Below are 16,677 nucleotides of genomic sequence, written 5' to 3'. Positions count from 1 at the left end.
AAGAAATGTTAGCTTATTTTACAAATGAGTTACTAATTATTTGCATATTTGACAAATGAACAAACTAATGGTTGCTCATTTCACAAATGAGTAAAGAAATGCTTTGTGGATTTAACGAATGATTAAAGACATGTTTGCTCATTTGACAAATGAGTAACTAACTATTTCCTCATTTGACAAATAAGCAACTAAGTTTTTTGCTCGTTTGTTAAATTAGCAACTAAGTATTTGCTCATTTGACAAATGAGCACCTAACTATTAGTTACTATATTACTAACTATTAGTATTCTTAATTTAATTTTTACTATTTTACTTTACATATTTAGATTTGCTCATTTTAATTTTATTTTTTTTTTTTTGCTCATTTTACATTTCTTTGATTGAAATTATCAAATTTATGACATTAATCTTCGAATGACTTAACAAAAAATTACCAAAACAAGAACATTCAATAGGAAATTTAACGAAAATTAACAAATATTAACATGCAATATGAAAATGTTAACGACTTGTCAAAAAAAAATATGAAAATGTTAACGAAAACCCTAAATTGAGAACACTCAAAGTCAAAAAATCAAAGAAAAATTAGAATATCAAACTCGAATAACCAAAATTAAGAGCATTCATATTCGAAATTTCAGAACACTTGTTAGAACATCAAATTCATAACTTTACTAAATTAAATTAAGATCACTCTATTTGAAAATTTTAACGAAAATCTGAAATAAAGAGTATGAAATTTGAAATTTATCAGCCAAAATTAAGAACATCACTTATTTATTGTTCAATGAAGCTTGTTGATTCTTGTTGTTGCTGATTTCTGACATAAATTGAACGGATTTATGCTCAAAATCCTTGAATCTCATTAAAATTGTGATTGGAGCTCATAAGTTCTTCCGCCTAAGTTCTTCTGATGAGAAGTAAGTAGTTTTCAATAAAGGGGGAAAAGTTTGAATTTATTACTATTTAGCCATTATAGAGGCGCGTTTGATGTGAGTCGTTGATGATTTTTTATCCTAAGGCCTAGATTTGTTCTCATATATTAGTAGTGTTCTCATATAAGAACCTTGATCCTTATATATAGGGTTGTGATCTAATGAGAAGGATCTTAAAAATGAGAAGGATGAGAAGGAATCCTAGCCATAAAAATCATTTAATCCAATGGACCATATAAAAGCTAAAACAAGCCCAGATTTTTTTTCAATCTAACTATGAAGAAAACCCCTATACTCCAGGCATGATATTGTATTTGTAGGCTTATGTGCATATTGGCTTTCCCTCCTGTACAACTGTTTCTTTTGTTCTTTGGTGCAGCCTAGGTGTAAGCTTGTTAGTGGCTTGCTTCTTGTATATATTGTAACTTTTAGGTTTGCTAATCCCTAAGGGATTTGAGCGCCGCTTTTGCAGTAAATACAGAGAGAACATTCTCCATCTTTTGCTAGTAAGAGAGAAGAAAATAATCATTTAAATCATCACAGAACCTGAAATCTGAGTAAATAGCTCGGATTTCTACATGGTATCAAAGCTTAGCTTCCAAGTTTAATCTTCCTGAAAGTTTAAATTCTTTTAATCTTTTCTCTGTTTCCTTTGCACTCCTTTCTTTCAAAATTCCTGATAATGAAGTTCCCAATGCTCAGATGAATTATTAGGACCCTTTGTTCCTATCACATTCTGATAATCATGCTGCTTCCTTAACACCAATGTTGTTCAATGGAAGTAATTTCATGATATGGAGTAGGAATGTGAAGCTAGCTTTAGGAGCTAAGAACAAGAAGGGATTCATTGAAGGAAAGGTTCCTAAACCTGCAATTGGTCACAAAGACTATAACAGATGGGAGAGAAATGACTATATGGTCAGATGTTGGATCTTCGAATCCATGACAGACCAAGTTGCTGGAGGACTAAGCCTTGTGCAAACCTCTAAGCAACTGTGGGATGAGCTTGTTGAGAGATACTCAGAGAGTAACATACCTCTCCTGTATCAACTTAAGAAGGATTTAGGGAAGCTTGAGCAAAGTAAGACACATGTAGGAGACTACTATTGCAAGCTGAAGAAGTTCTAGGGATGAGATATATAACATTGAAGCTATACCAGAGTGTACATGTGGTATAGTTGCTAAATGTACATGCAGTATGTACAAGAAGATGTTGGGAATGATTGAGACAAATAGGGTGATTCAGTTTCTAATGGGACTGAACAGAGGATATCAGAAAATTAAATTCTCAGCATGGATCCTTTACCAAGTGTCAACAAAGGCTTTCATGGTGCAGCAAACAGAAAATCAAAAAAGAGTCAGTAGTGAAATGCAAGAACTGGCTGAATCATCAACTTTTCAAGTCCATAAGGAAATTAGAGGATTTAGGACTGGAAAGAAGACTGAAGGTGCAAATCAAAGAAGGGAAATCAAGAAGTCAAAATCTGATGTGACTTGTGATTTTTGTAAGAAGAAAGGCATGATAGATCAGGTTACTTTGAGATCTATGGTTATCTCGAGTGGTATAAAGGAAAGAAACATGCTGCAAATGTAGGCAAAGTGGAAGAAGAACTCGATTCTCCTTTAGATGAGGAAGAGTATGAGGCAGGAAATGGTGGAAGCAGTAAGCCAGATGTAGGGATGGTATCTGCTGTGGTCAAGGAAGTTATGAGAGTTTTCTAGGAAAAGCAAGGAGCAAGAAGCAGTCAAGGAAAGGATAATGCCTTAAGCAATTTTGCAGGTATAATTTCCTTTTCAAATGTTGCTAGATTTCAAGAAAATTTTGACTATAACTCTTGGATTATTGACTCTAGGGCCTCAAACCATATGGCTGGAAACAAAAAGAACTTTTTAGTAGTTTAAGAAGTTTAACAAGACCAGTAAAGGTTGTTCTTCCTGATGGAACAATCAAAAGGGTATTGTAGATAGGAACTGTGAGTTTGGGATCAAGGATTGTTTTGTATGATGTTTTGTACCTTCCAGAGTTCAAGAACAATTTGTTATCTCTCTATAAGATAATCAAATCCAGTAACATCAAAATAATTTTTGATGAAGATGGATGTGTGTTTCAGGACCTTACTAATGGAGAGAGCTTGGCTTTTGGGAGAGTGATAAGTGATCTATACAAGTTCACTTTGAAGAAAGAGCAGCAACATCAAAAAGCAACTAGCAAGACTGTCTTAGCAGCAAGCTTGGTAAATAATTATGAGATTGTGAGTTGTAATAACACTATTTCTTTAGACATTATGCATGCTAGACTTGGTCATGGTTCTTTGTCTAAGATGAAACATTTGGATTTTTGTAATTGCAAGTCAGTTAAGAGTTTTTGTTGTGATACTTGTTCTGTCTCAAAACATCATAAGTTCCTTTGCTTGCTAGCAATAGTATAGCTCTTAAAATATTTGGTTTTCTACACATTGACTTATGGGGTCCATATATAACTCCTAATGTAGATGGTTCGACTTATTTTTTAACTATAGTGGATGATTATAGTAGAGCAACTTGGGTTCACTTGTTGAAAAATAAGGAAATTGTGAAAGATGTGATAGAGAATTTTCTTGCATACACTGAGAATCAGTTTGGTTTGAGAGTGAAGACCATTAGATCAGACAATGGAACTGAAATTGTTCAGTCTGAATGCAAAAAAATGTTTGCTAAAAAGGGAATAGCACACCAAACAAGCATTGCTGGTGTCCCTCAGCAAAATGGTCGTATAGAAAGAAAGCATAGGTACCTTGTGGAAACAGCAAGAGCCTTAAGAATACATGCAAGACTTCCTAAGAGATTCTGGGGGAATGTATTCTAGCAGCAACTCACCTAATAAATCTTCTTCTAAGTGCTGTAATAGGGTGGAAGACACCTTTTGAAAGGCTAATAAAGAAAAAACTAGATTATAGACACGTAAGAATCATAGGTTGTCTTTGTTATGCCAGTGAAGCTAGAAAGAATCCTGATAAGTTTGCAGGAAGAGGAATTAGATGTATTTTATTGGGTTATCCCCTAGGACAAAAGGGGTATAAACTCTATGACCTTGAGAAAAGAAAGGTGTTAACTAGTGTTCATGTGAAATTCAAGGAGGAGATATTTCCTTTCCTGCATTTAAAAGGAAAGGAGAAAGGAAAATACAACATCATTTCTTTGGTTAATCAAGATATTCAAGTTGAACTTGAAGGTGAAGAAAGTGTTGATGATGAGAGCCCTAAAGAAAATGTTGCAAGGGATGATGATGAAACTGATGTTGTTCAAACAGAATAGCAAGCAGAACCTGAAGATAATCTAGAGGCTGAAATGCAGGAGGCAAAACAATTAACTCATGTGACTAGAAAGTCAACCAGAGACAGAAGAATTCCTAGCAGGTTTAAGAATTTTGAGGTGGATCTCCCACCAAGTAATTCAGTTGATCATGATGATCAATTCCCTTCCTTTAATGTTCACAAGCTCAGTGAGAAAGAGTTCTATGACAGTGATTACATAGTCTCTTTCAATAATGTAATGAAGATATCATAACCAAATGGCTATTCTCAAGCATCTTTAAGCAAAGAGTGGTCGGAAGCAATGCAAGAAGAGCTCACTGCCCTGGAAAGAAATAAAACTTAGGAATTTTCAGATTTGTCATCTGATAAAAAGGCTTTAGATTCAAAATGGGTCTATAAGGTTAAATATGACAGAAATGGGAAGGTAGTGAAACTGAAAGCAAGATTAGTAGCTCGAGGGGACAAGCAATTGAAGGGAAAGGATTATAAACACACTTTCTCACTAGTGGCAAAGTTTGCTAGTGTGAGACTTCTGATTGCCCTTGCTGCAATTCAGAACTGGATACTCCACCAACTTGACATCAACAATGCATTTTTGCATGGGTTTATTGATGAAGAGATCTACTTGAAGCCACCTCAAGGTTATACGAAGGCTTCTACTGGAAAGGTGTGTAAGCTCAAAAGGAGCTTGTATGGGCTCAAATTGGCCTCTCGACAATGGAATAAGGAACTTACAAAGTTTCTAAAGGAGAGAAAATTCAATCAAGCAACCAGGGACTACAACATGTTCTCAAGAACACAGGATGGTAAACAAACCATAGTTTTGGTTTATGTTGATGACCTTCTCATCACAGGAGATGATAAGAGTTACATAGTTGTTCTAAAGGAGCAACTAAATAAGCAATTCACCATCAAAGATCTGGGAGAGATGAGGTATTTTCTTGGTTTAGAAGTTTCCAGCACTTGCAAAGGAATTCTGTTAAACTAGAGGAAATATGTGTTTGATGTGTTAGATTACACTGGTCTCAATGATTGTAGACCTGTTACAACACCATTTCCAAATCATGTCAAATTATCTACTCAGGAAGGAGAAATTATGACTGATCCTGAGAGATATAGAAGCTTGATAGGGAAACTTCTCTATCTTAACTTAAACAGACCAGACATTTCTTTCTCAGTGCAACAATTAAGTCAATTCATGAGCTGACCTCGAGAACCTCACTGGCAAGCAGCTTTGCATGTGGTAAAGTACCTCAAGGGTACTTCTGATTGGGGTTTGTTCTATCCCAGCAATTCCTCCCTAAGAGTCATTGCATATAGTGATGCAGACAACGAATCTTGTGTCTTCTCAGGTCGATCTCTAACAGGTTATTGTGTTTTCTTGGGAGGAAGTTTGATTTCATGGAAAACTAAGATACAGGAAACAATTTCTAAGTCCTCATGTGAATCTGAATATAGGAGTATGTCACAAACTAGAACTGAATATAGGAGTATGGTATTTCTGATGATTTGGGCTTTGTTATCCCAAAACCAATTCCCTTGTATTGTGATAACAAAGCTGCAATGCACATAGCTGACAATCATGTCTTTCACAAGCGCACCAAGCATCTCTCTAAAGATTGTCATTATGTTCGTGAAAAACTTGAGGAAGGTTTTATTTTCAGCTTTCGTGTAAGGTCCTCTCTTCAGCTAGCAGATATAATGACCAAGTCCCTCACAGAGCAACAACATAAGTTTTTGTCTTTCAAGCTGGGCCTTGTGTCTCATACCCAAGTCCAACTTGAGGAGGGGATGAAGAAAACCCCTATACTCCAGGCGTGATATTGTATTTATAGGCTTATGTGCATATTGTCTTTCCCTCCTCTACAGCTGTTTCTTTTGTTCTTTTGTGCAGCCTAGGTGTAAGCTTGTTAGTGGCTTGCTTCTTGTATATATTGTAACTTTTCGGTTTTCTAATCCCTAAGGGATTTGAGCGCCGCTTTTGCAGTAAACACAGAGAGAACATTCTCCATCTTTTGCTAGTAAGAGAGAGGCAAATACTCATTCAAATCATCACAAAACTTGAAATCTGAGTAAATAGCTCGAATATCTACAAACCGATACCCATACTACTTGCCATCCATTAACAAATCCATATGCCGCTTCCTTTTTCCATGAAATTAATCAACATAATTTACATAACTTTTTCATTCCTCATCAAATTTCCAACTACTTTTCAAAGATTTGTATAACTTTTGGTATTTATAAAGAGCCATAATTTCATAATTCCTAGATTTCTTACTCTTATTCTAATCTGATCGTGATAAAGTTCTCAGACTAATTTCGTCAACGACACTACAATAAATTAAGAGGTACAAAGTAACTAAATTTCACAATCGTAATTAATTGATAATTTGGATATACATGTCCCTAAGTTTCGCGTATCTAATTCAAAAGGATGCACAACAGAAAAGGATGCACATTCTCATTAACACTTGCAACAACAGATTAAGAGAAAGAGAGAGAGAATGGAAGGTTGAATGAAAGGGTCTCGCAAGTGAATGAGTAATTATTATTTGATTTAAAGTTATGCATATGCTAAATTAATTTTTTGCATATTTAGTTTAAAAGTTACGCTCAAATGCACAATTAATTTGAGGTTTCTTAATTCTTTCGATTGAACACAAGTAACATCTTAATGTAAATAGAGGATGAGGGAGAGAGAGAAGTATAGTCTCTTAGGTGAATTAATAAGTGGATTAGATAATATGCGTATAAAGAAGTGAGATGATGAATATTTTATCCAAAATTTATGCACATTTAGTTCAAAAAAATGCACATTCAGTACAAAAATTATGCATTAAAATTTCAATAATTAATCAGTGCAAATGATCAGCCCTTTATTACTAATTGAATTATTTTTTTTTCCCTACGACATTAATAATTATTCATAGATTTATAAACCGTGTATTGCAAAATAGTCAGACAATTTTTTTTGTTTTTTCTTTTGTGCAAACAAGGAGCAAAGCCCCGGGAAAAAATAGTCAGACATTAAACAAGTATAAAGCGTCAAAGAATACCCTACACTCTGCAGCCGAAGATTAGGCAAACTAAAATAAAGATTAGTCAAGAATTTCCTAAATAGACCACTATAGACATTGCCAAGAACTTAAAATAGCAAATCAGAATGAAAGCTATTCTCTAGTACCTTTTAAAATTACATTCAGATTTGCATTTGCAAGGGATTGGACTGACAATCAAACTCCCGGTGATGGTCGAATTATTCTTTTTGGGCAAAAACCCAACTCCGATATCATCACACACGAGCTTAATCTCGCACTTGTCAAAATGATTAACACGAGGACGTACATAGTGACCCTGAGCTTTTAAACCAAACCGTAAAACATTATCTCGATAGATCGAATCCATGGTCTTGTTTCCAAGGTAGTGTGCATTGATGAGCATTCCAAATTGAATCTGGCGTTGTTTATCATCTACAAGAAAAGCATCAAGTGTCGTCGATGAAATAATCTCATCATTTTGGTGATACTCTAATGACACTTGCATTTGATCAAAAGACAATAAGCCTTCTTCCTTGTTCTTTAATGTGACAGTGAAGTTCAAATCAGCTGTTGCAAGTTTCTCAGTATTATTATATACTTTCATGGAAAGAGAATCAACCTCAAACTCTGCAACAGAATCACGATTACGGCCGATTAAAGCCCCTAAAGTCACCAAAAACATTAATGCGAATACATATGCGCATATACATATTAAAGCTTTGATGTTGTTGTTGTTGCTGCTACTGTTGTTGTTGCTGCTATTGTTGTTGTTGCTGTTATTGTTGTTGTTGTTGTTGTCGAGTTCCATTTTTCGTGTTCTATCTTCTTCAACACCGACCACAACATAGAAAAATTACAAAACACTGAAAAAATGTTTATACAAAGTATTATAAACTTTACAAGTTTGCAGCAGTCTAATCCAATTAACACAAACAAACATGTTTAAGGGCTTGTTGGATACTTAGATATGTTAGGATTTAAGAGCGCAAGCGGAAGCACAAAATGATATAGAGAAATAAATAGATAAAAGATGGACAAGAAGAGTAATAAGAGACACACAAGTTTAACGTGGGAAAAACCCTCAAATGAGGTAAACAACCCACCAACAACGAGTACTAATTATCCAATATATGAAAAAAGGTATGAGAGTACAACCCCGAAGGGTACAAGAGTATGGTATGACTCTCTAGATTATATTGGATCTAATTCTCAAAGAGAGCTAAGAAACTTACTAATGAGCTAGTAGTTGTGTCTTGTGTCATGTCCTCAAAACAAGAGGAATATGATGGATATATATACTACAAATGTAAGCCTTGACCTTGGAGAGCAAGTATGTATAATAACCTTGGAGGCCAAGGGTCATCATGCCTTGGAGACCAAGGATATAGTAAGTAGTAATAATAACTTGCTTGTGACTTAATTTGTGACATGTACCCAACATTCTCCACCTTGGCACAAATTCCATAATAGTGTGTACTCGTTGTATGAACCCCGAAGGGTATTAGGCATATATGTCACATGCTAAACCCAAATGATCTTCAGGTTTAGAAATAATAGAAAGTGACATGTTTGAACTAGTTTGACGTGGAAGCCAACGCCAATTTGAAGTTTGGTATGATGAAGCCGGAATTGAAGAACCTTGAAGTACATAAAGATTTATTCCACTTTTAACGGCCTTCATAATTTCATGAGCACCTTTGAAGACTTTGAGAACTCCACCTTGAGCTGAAAACATGTATCCCTTAGAATCAAGAGTACCCATTGAGATTAGATTCTGCTTCATAGCAGGAACATATCGAACATTAGATAATGTTCTAATATCCCCATCAATAGTCTTGATTCGAACAGAGCCTACTCCATGAATTTTGCAACGAGAACCATTGCCCATAAAAACAGAACCATTCTTTATTGGTTGATAATCAACAAAGAGATCATGCTGAAAACAAACATGGTAAGCACAACCAGAATCAAGAACCCAATTAGAATTTCTACTTCTAGGGTGAGAAGTAGCCTAAAGAACAACTTCAGATTCTGAATCTACAACATTAAATTCAGACGTTTCCTGTTTCTTTTCATTTTCTTCTCTTTTGAGCTTTCTCTTAAGTTTGTAACAGTCGAAAACATCTTGCCCATGCATCTTGGAGTATTTGCAGGATATGTTGGAATTATGTCTAGTCGATCTAGACTGCTTTTTGGTACTTGAATTACTACCCACAACATACAAACCTTCAAAAGATTTGTCAACACCATCAAGATCGTATTTCTCTTTAGACAAAAGATTGGATTTAACATCCTCATATGACAAAGTTTCTTTATTGCCATAAAGCATGATTTCCTTGAAGTGTTTAAAAGATTTGGGTAGTGAGACAACCAATAAAATTGCTTTATCTTCATCATCAATTTTAACTTCTAAGTTTTCAAGATCAATTAAAATAGAGGTAAACTCATCAAGATGAGTTTGGATGGGAGTACCTTCCGTCATGCGAATTGTATATAATCGCTCTTTGAGGCGCAATTTGTTGGCAAGACTCTTGGTCATGTATAGTGACTCCAGTTTCAACCATAGGCTTGTAGCTGAAGTTTCGTGAATAACTTCACGAAGCACCTCCTTGGACAGACAGAGTTGAAGAACTGATAAGGCTTTCTCATCTAACTCCTCCCATTGCTCATTAGTCATAGTAGATGGCTTTTTTGATTTGCCATCTAATGCCTTCTTCATACCGCTATGGGTAAGAATAGCCTTCATTTGGACTTTCCAAATGCTGAAACTAATCTTGCCATCAAACTTTTCTATATCAAATTTTGTCATCGAAGACATCTTAAAAAAGATTTTTAAAAAACACTCAAAAAACCTTTGGCTCGGATACCACTGTTAGGATTTAAGAGCGCAAGCGGAATCAAAAAATGATATAGAGAAATAAATAGATAAAAGATGGACAAGAAGAGTAATAAGAGACACACAAGTTTAACGTAGGAAAAACCCTCAAATGAGGTAAACAACCCACCAACAACGAGTACTAATTATCCAATATATGAAAAAGGGTATGAGAGTACAACCCCGAAGGGTACAAGAGTATGGTATGACTCTCTAGATTATATTGGATCTAATTCTCAAAGAGAGCTAAGAAACTCACTAATGAGCTAGTAGTTGTGTCTTGTGTCATGTCCTCAAAACAAGAGGAATATGATGGATATATATACTACAAATGTAAGCCTTGACCGTGGAGAGCAAGTATAATAACCTTGGAGGCCAAGGGTCATCATGCCTTGGAGACCAAGGATATAGTAAGTAGTAATAATAACTTGCTTGTGACTTAATTTGTGACATGTACCCAACAAGATATCGTTTTTTTTTTCTTTTTTTCAATTTCATGACATATTATACTCCATGAGTTTAAAAAACAAAAACAAAAACTACAATTATACCAAACGGTACCCTAAATCCCTAATTAGTGCTTATTTTATTTCATCATCAACGAACACTAGTGAGTACATTATAAATACATTTACTATTACAATAACATTGAAAGAAAATTTCACATAGTCGTGTTCGATCCCCCGCAACACCAATCGGGAGGGGACTGAAACCTAACCATCCACAACTGATCCACGAATCCGGATTAGTCTAAAGAGTGAACCGGGAGAAACACCAAAAAAAAAATATCCAATGTGGACTAACGAAGTTATATACTTACAACGTAATCCATCAAAACAAGTAAACAATAACAAATTAATCAATTATCCAAGTATCCAATAATAAATCAGCAATTATAAATTAATTATCCCACAAATTCCTAGTAACCTTGATCGAATAACTCACTTCAATCCAATCATCCAAGTAATCCAACTCTAATTGAACAAAGCCTATCAATTAAATACTTAAATTTATAAGTAATTAAACAATAAAGGGTTGTGCAATAGATTAGCAACCAATTTTGATTCAATAATCAAATTAGGCTCGAAAAATCACATAAATTATTTTAGGGATATTTGATTCGATTATCACATTAGGCTCATAAATTTATTTTCATAATATTAGAATTCACAGGCAAAAGTTGAGATTTTCGAACCCTAATAAACTTATTGCACTGACAATTAAATTAAATTAACCCTAGATTGTGAAATTGATATGATTATTACAAAAAGAGACGACAACTTACCTCAGAAGCTGCTTCAATGGGGGATACCAGTTCGCTTCAATGGAAAACTTAAAGTGAAGTGCGCTTCAATGGAGAAGTGAGAGGAGGAGGAAAGACTATGCAATCATCCGTTTTATATTTCTTGTTTTTGACAAACAATTCACTAGGTTGGAGCCCAATTAATAAAAACCCTAAGCCACCCCAATTATAAATGGGTTAGATCCATCCGATAAATAAATAGGACGGGTCTTTATATAATGCGGAGTATCTAATTATGGATTCTTAACGGGACGGGTTGTGTTTTACATATTACAAGAATTCACAATTTTGAAATAAATAAACCACTCTTGTCAGAAAATAAAAAGAAAAAAATTGAAATAGTTAACCGTAGTTGAGTAGTACGTTACGTTTAGAACTTTTAAAATTATAACATTACCAAGGATAATCGAAAAAAAATTAGCTACCATTGAAAATAAGCAAATACAAAAAGCTATCATTGAGAATTTCCCAATTTTAAAACTTGTTCGTATAAAATACAAGAAGTTATTATAGGAGACATGTTATAATTAAGTATATCAAAATCCAAAGTTTCATGCTTAATTTATAATCAAGGATATCAAAATCCAAAGTTTCATTTCGTCAAAAAAATAAAAAAATAATTCAAAGTTTCATGCTTTATTTAGAAAGGATGGTAGTATTATTATAGGAGTTAGGAGACATGTTAATGGAAAAAGGTAATATTTAGTAATACATGAACAAATTACAAATAAACAACGCACACTTTCGTGTGTATACTCAAACATTAAGCTCCACACAATAACATCACACAACAACACAAAGTACCAACGTAAACAACAACATCACCGTACAATATCAGACATTAAAGTCTAGAATCTTTAGATGTAGTAACGTCTTTCATAATCCAAACGCACACTCTAACATGTAACAACTAGTCTAAATAAGTAGGGAGAGAGCTGTTTTGAAAAACTCGAAAATTGTTTGTAAACATTACTAGAAATAGTAGAACAAATTTTATTTGGTGACCCAATTCAATTTATTTAAAGAGGAATAGGCTGAGTATAAGTTGAGATTATATCGCCCTTAATCAGTTTGGCCGAGTAAGTGTACCCATCAATGACCTTGTACAAGGCATCCACCACTCGAGCAAGGTTGAGGACTCGTTTGAGCACTGGCTTTGGAAGGTCGTCGTCTCCTGGGTTAGACTTGATCAGAAATTCCTCATTCAATTCCTTCCATGCATCTTCAACCATTTTGTTAAAAATTTGCACCACTTCTTCTCTATTAATGTTATAGTCTTTCATATAGCATTCCACGCCGGAGGCAACATGGCCTCTAGCTTGCTCCTCCTATTATATAATATGAGATGTGTTATTTGGTTAGATACTTAGATGCATGCATCGAATTAATTTAGTTAGAGTTATGTCGCATTGTATATATAAAGATTAATAAGAACGATCAGCCAGAATCCTTTGTCCCATGCTATATGCGCACTTTTTAAATTGGTCATGCTGACACATGTGAACATTACGACAAAAAAAGAACAATTATTGAGACACAACGTACCTCATGACTAACAACATCATCCATGATGCGTCCAATAATTTCACAAGCTCTAATGGCCTTGTTAGGGGCTTGTATTATCTGCTTAAATGGTTTCACTTCCATAATTTCTTCCATTCCCAACAAGGATGAAGTAGTAAGAATTTGAGCAACCCCTGTGATTCTTGCATTCACCATATATTCTTCAAATGTAGGCACATATTTTGCTTTGTACCACTTCGCCTCAGTGTAATAGCTCCTTATCAAATCCATTACCTAAATACATCAAAGTTTATAGGAACACCTAATTAGGAAAACAAATCAAACAATTGCTTATTCCGCCTACATATTATATATATGCCACTATTTTTTACGTGTTGTCCAAATAATAGATCTATTAAAAGTAAAAACCGTTTATCTTAACGATTAACCTATTAAGATATATAAGCCCGCGCCAAAACCACATGTCGTAATAGTTTCTCAAAGATATATATAAAATTGTAAATAGTGGAGAATTTATACAATTGCTGTATTATTAACTCTATTTCATACAACTAGGTGAGAATTATTAACGTATGTGACCTTATTAAATGGACCGATTGAGGAGTACAATAAATCAAAAGAAGATGCAAATTAAAGACTCACCCGGTCTTTAGCGAACTTAGCTGCATATGGTTTCCCAAGCTCTGTCATCTCTTTCGCAAACCCATTATAAATGTTGTATACAAATTGAAAAACTAATTTCATGTACTCTTTAGGAAACTGCTCCATTGCGTTCAAGTCCCACCTGTATCATTTAGCATATGTGAAACTTAAACTTTTTTTAAAATATTTTATTCTCGCTTCGCCCTACATTAATTTACCATTATATATATAAAGTCGTTTCAAATTAATCGCAATAATATAGCTATATGGAAAGAAAGAACTCAATAATTTTCTCGGGCACGTACTGTAAGACCACTTTACTTACTCTTACGAGTCATACCTTTGTTTTAATAACCCATGTCCCACTAACTATTTATATATATTAAAAAAAATAATAAAAAAAAAATCTCACTGCCAATTAATAATAATGCAATAAAATAAAAAGTCATTTATTTTGCATAAAATCGACAAACTTACGTGACTAAACCAGGAAAAAGTGAGTACATTATTGAGATATACTTCGTAACCGTAGTTTTGTGTAATTTATACCTCTCAAATGCTTCTGTTAAGAGCTCAAGTTCTTCAAATGTTCCATAAGCATCATAAGTATCATCCAATATTGAAATGACAAGGAGAACTTTAACAAGTAACATTCTAGCATGTGAATATTTAGGTTCATAGTACATTGCTATTGACCAAAAATGGCATTCCACACTTCTTTGTCTCGCATAAGGAAGCTTTGTTTTAAAATCCAACTCGTGCCACCACCTGTGGAATAAGACGTGAAATTATTAGACGACTTAAAACTATCATATACTCCCTCCGTCCCTTTAAAATTGTCCTGTTGTCTATATTCTTTAACTTTAGTCTGCTTTAATTAATATACATAAGCACGTGTACGTGCTTTTATATTTTTCCCTCTTGTGGCAGGTTAAGTTAAAATAGATGAACTGACCTTAAGACTTGGCTCAATTCTTTACGATACAATAGTTGCACCCTATTGAAATCCATCTTTGCTAGCTTCAGAAGCGTTTTGTGTCGAGTTTCATCTTCCTCGTAGAAAGAAATGAAAAGGCGACTCTCCACCCTTTGAATGCCAAAGTGCAATACTTGCTTCAATGCATGACGAGCTAGCTCAGAATATGGTGCACTTGATTGGAGGACATCCGTAGCGAAAGCGAAAGCTTCGTCTAGGATAGGTTCACCATATACCCTTAAGTGTGCAGCTTCATACAAGCTCACTATTGCCTTTATGTCATTCCTTAGACTCTCTTCAAACTTGCCATCACTATTAGTGAACTTGTTAAATACGTCTGCAATTTGTGAGAGTTTATCATAAGTTATATATAGATTTAAAAACACTTAAAAAAGTATAACAAACCTTGATCAATAAAATTATATTTGTAAATTCAAGCTAGCTTAATTAACATGTGTGGTATACCACTAGTGGAGCTAGAAACATACATCGTGTACGCACTTCATCCATTCTTTTATCATCATAACAATAAGAGTTAGCAAGAATTACAACCCTCCAGGCCACAGTACAACTTTAATTTAACCACTTATATTTTCAATTTTTGAGAAATAATTACAGTAAATAGTTGATATTCTGAAAGTATATATATATCGATACAAATCCACTAATTAAGCCCCCACATATATAGAATTAGAAGTACGTGCATAGTGTTAAAAGAAATTTCAGTTCTTTCGATAATTAAAGAACGTAGGAAGTAGGTGTCTCTTACCACAAGGCATTTTATGTCCATGTTGCCTAAATATGCGAAATTGGCATGCAGTGTTGTATAAATCATAGTCAGTAATGTCGAAATTTTTTGCAGCAAATTCTTTGAAAATCTTTTTCAACATGTCTTCGATTACACTCTCAAAGTGATAGGAAACTCCTAAACGTTCCACTGCATCTATGAAACTCATCTTCCTCCCCAAATCAACAGAATCATTCATAATGAATAGCTTCTTTCTCAAGTCCTCCTTCAATGGTTCAATCTCTTTTGCATATATTTCCATTTTCTATACCATGAAAAACAACACAAAATATTAATTAAATACTTCAAAAAATTAAACGTACTATGACATTTTCTTTGAACTAGTTTCATCTTTTAACTAGCTCAACTTAATTAGTTGGTAAAGCTATGTAAAAGTATCACATATGAACTTAGATTGAATCTTGTTTATATGATCACTGCCTTTAATTTGTTATTCTTTACTCATATATCTTTTGGACAAATACATAGCCGTTTACTTAAGTAGATTTGCTCATTTGTACAAATGAGAAAAATCTAATATATGAATTACTTATTCATGCAAATTATCAAAATGGGCAACCAACGGTTGGTTGTAAGTTTGTAACGTCCTAGTATGAGGTGAAATTTAGTCATGGTATGACTTGTACTTGACTTGAATTTATTGATAATGTTCTTGACTCGAAAGTGAACAAGAAACTTGAGTGTATATACCTAGTCCAATCGATCCTAGGTGTGCTCTAATCAACATATATAATATATCAATTGAACAACTAAGAATTTTTAGCATAGCATAAGAAAAAGGAACCCAGGCCATAAACATCTTATCATAAATATTGTATATCCTCATGTTAAAGTACACGGAAAAAACATACTTCATATAAAATAATATCTCTTCAATTATATACGAAGTATATGGGTATAGAAAATTGAAATATAATTATAAGCATAATAAATTGGAATAAGTAATTACCAAATTGTCTTCTGAAGTGAAGGTGACAAAGTGTTCACCCCAAATATCCGGAGGAAAATAAGCAAGAGGTCTAAATGTAACATCCTCTGCTTGATAACATCCCATAATTACTTTGCTAATTAGAATGTGTTTTGTAATTAATTGTATAATTAAGAATTATTTAAGTTTGCTAGGGCTCATACAAAAGCTACTGCAGAATGGCATGGCTATTTATAATGCTTGGAAAGTACAATTTAATGATTTATATAATTATCAAATATTTAAGAGCTTGTTTCAATAAAAAAATAAAAAAATAAAAATAAAAATAAAAAATCTAATAATTAAGAGCATT

The 16,677-nt window shown here is 33.9% G+C and overlaps 2 protein-coding genes across 2 annotated transcripts; one reads left to right on the top strand and one right to left on the bottom strand.

The window, feature by feature from the left end:
* The first annotated feature begins 1,700 nt into the window (after positions 1 to 1,700).
* Positions 1,701 to 4,229, top strand: LOC145571378 (uncharacterized). The gene is made up of 7 exons (XM_081630424.1): positions 1,701 to 2,016; positions 2,114 to 2,383; positions 2,449 to 2,648; positions 2,789 to 2,890; positions 3,047 to 3,275; positions 3,455 to 3,704; positions 3,908 to 4,229. Exons 1-7 carry the CDS (start codon positions 1,701 to 1,703, stop codon positions 4,227 to 4,229), a joined length of 1,689 nt encoding a protein of 562 aa, XP_081486550.1.
* Positions 4,230 to 12,457: 8,228 nt separating this feature from the next.
* Positions 12,458 to 16,451, bottom strand: LOC145571377 (valerianol synthase TPS8-like). The gene is made up of 7 exons (XM_081630422.1): positions 16,347 to 16,451; positions 15,359 to 15,641; positions 14,569 to 14,926; positions 14,091 to 14,381; positions 13,614 to 13,755; positions 12,993 to 13,244; positions 12,458 to 12,775 (listed from the first exon to the last, which is right to left on the bottom strand). Exons 1-7 carry the CDS (start codon positions 16,449 to 16,451, stop codon positions 12,467 to 12,469), a joined length of 1,740 nt encoding a protein of 579 aa, XP_081486548.1. The 3' UTR covers positions 12,458 to 12,466.
* Positions 16,452 to 16,677: the final 226 nt, after the last annotated feature.

The sequence above is a fragment of the Chenopodium album genome, chromosome 12 (genome assembly GCF_948465745.1).
Source record: "Chenopodium album chromosome 12, dcCheAlbu1.1, whole genome shotgun sequence".
NCBI lineage: Eukaryota > Viridiplantae > Streptophyta > Magnoliopsida > Caryophyllales > Amaranthaceae > Chenopodium > Chenopodium album.
Note: the sequence above shows the minus strand (reverse complement) of the source record. Positions and strands in the feature narration are given on the sequence as shown.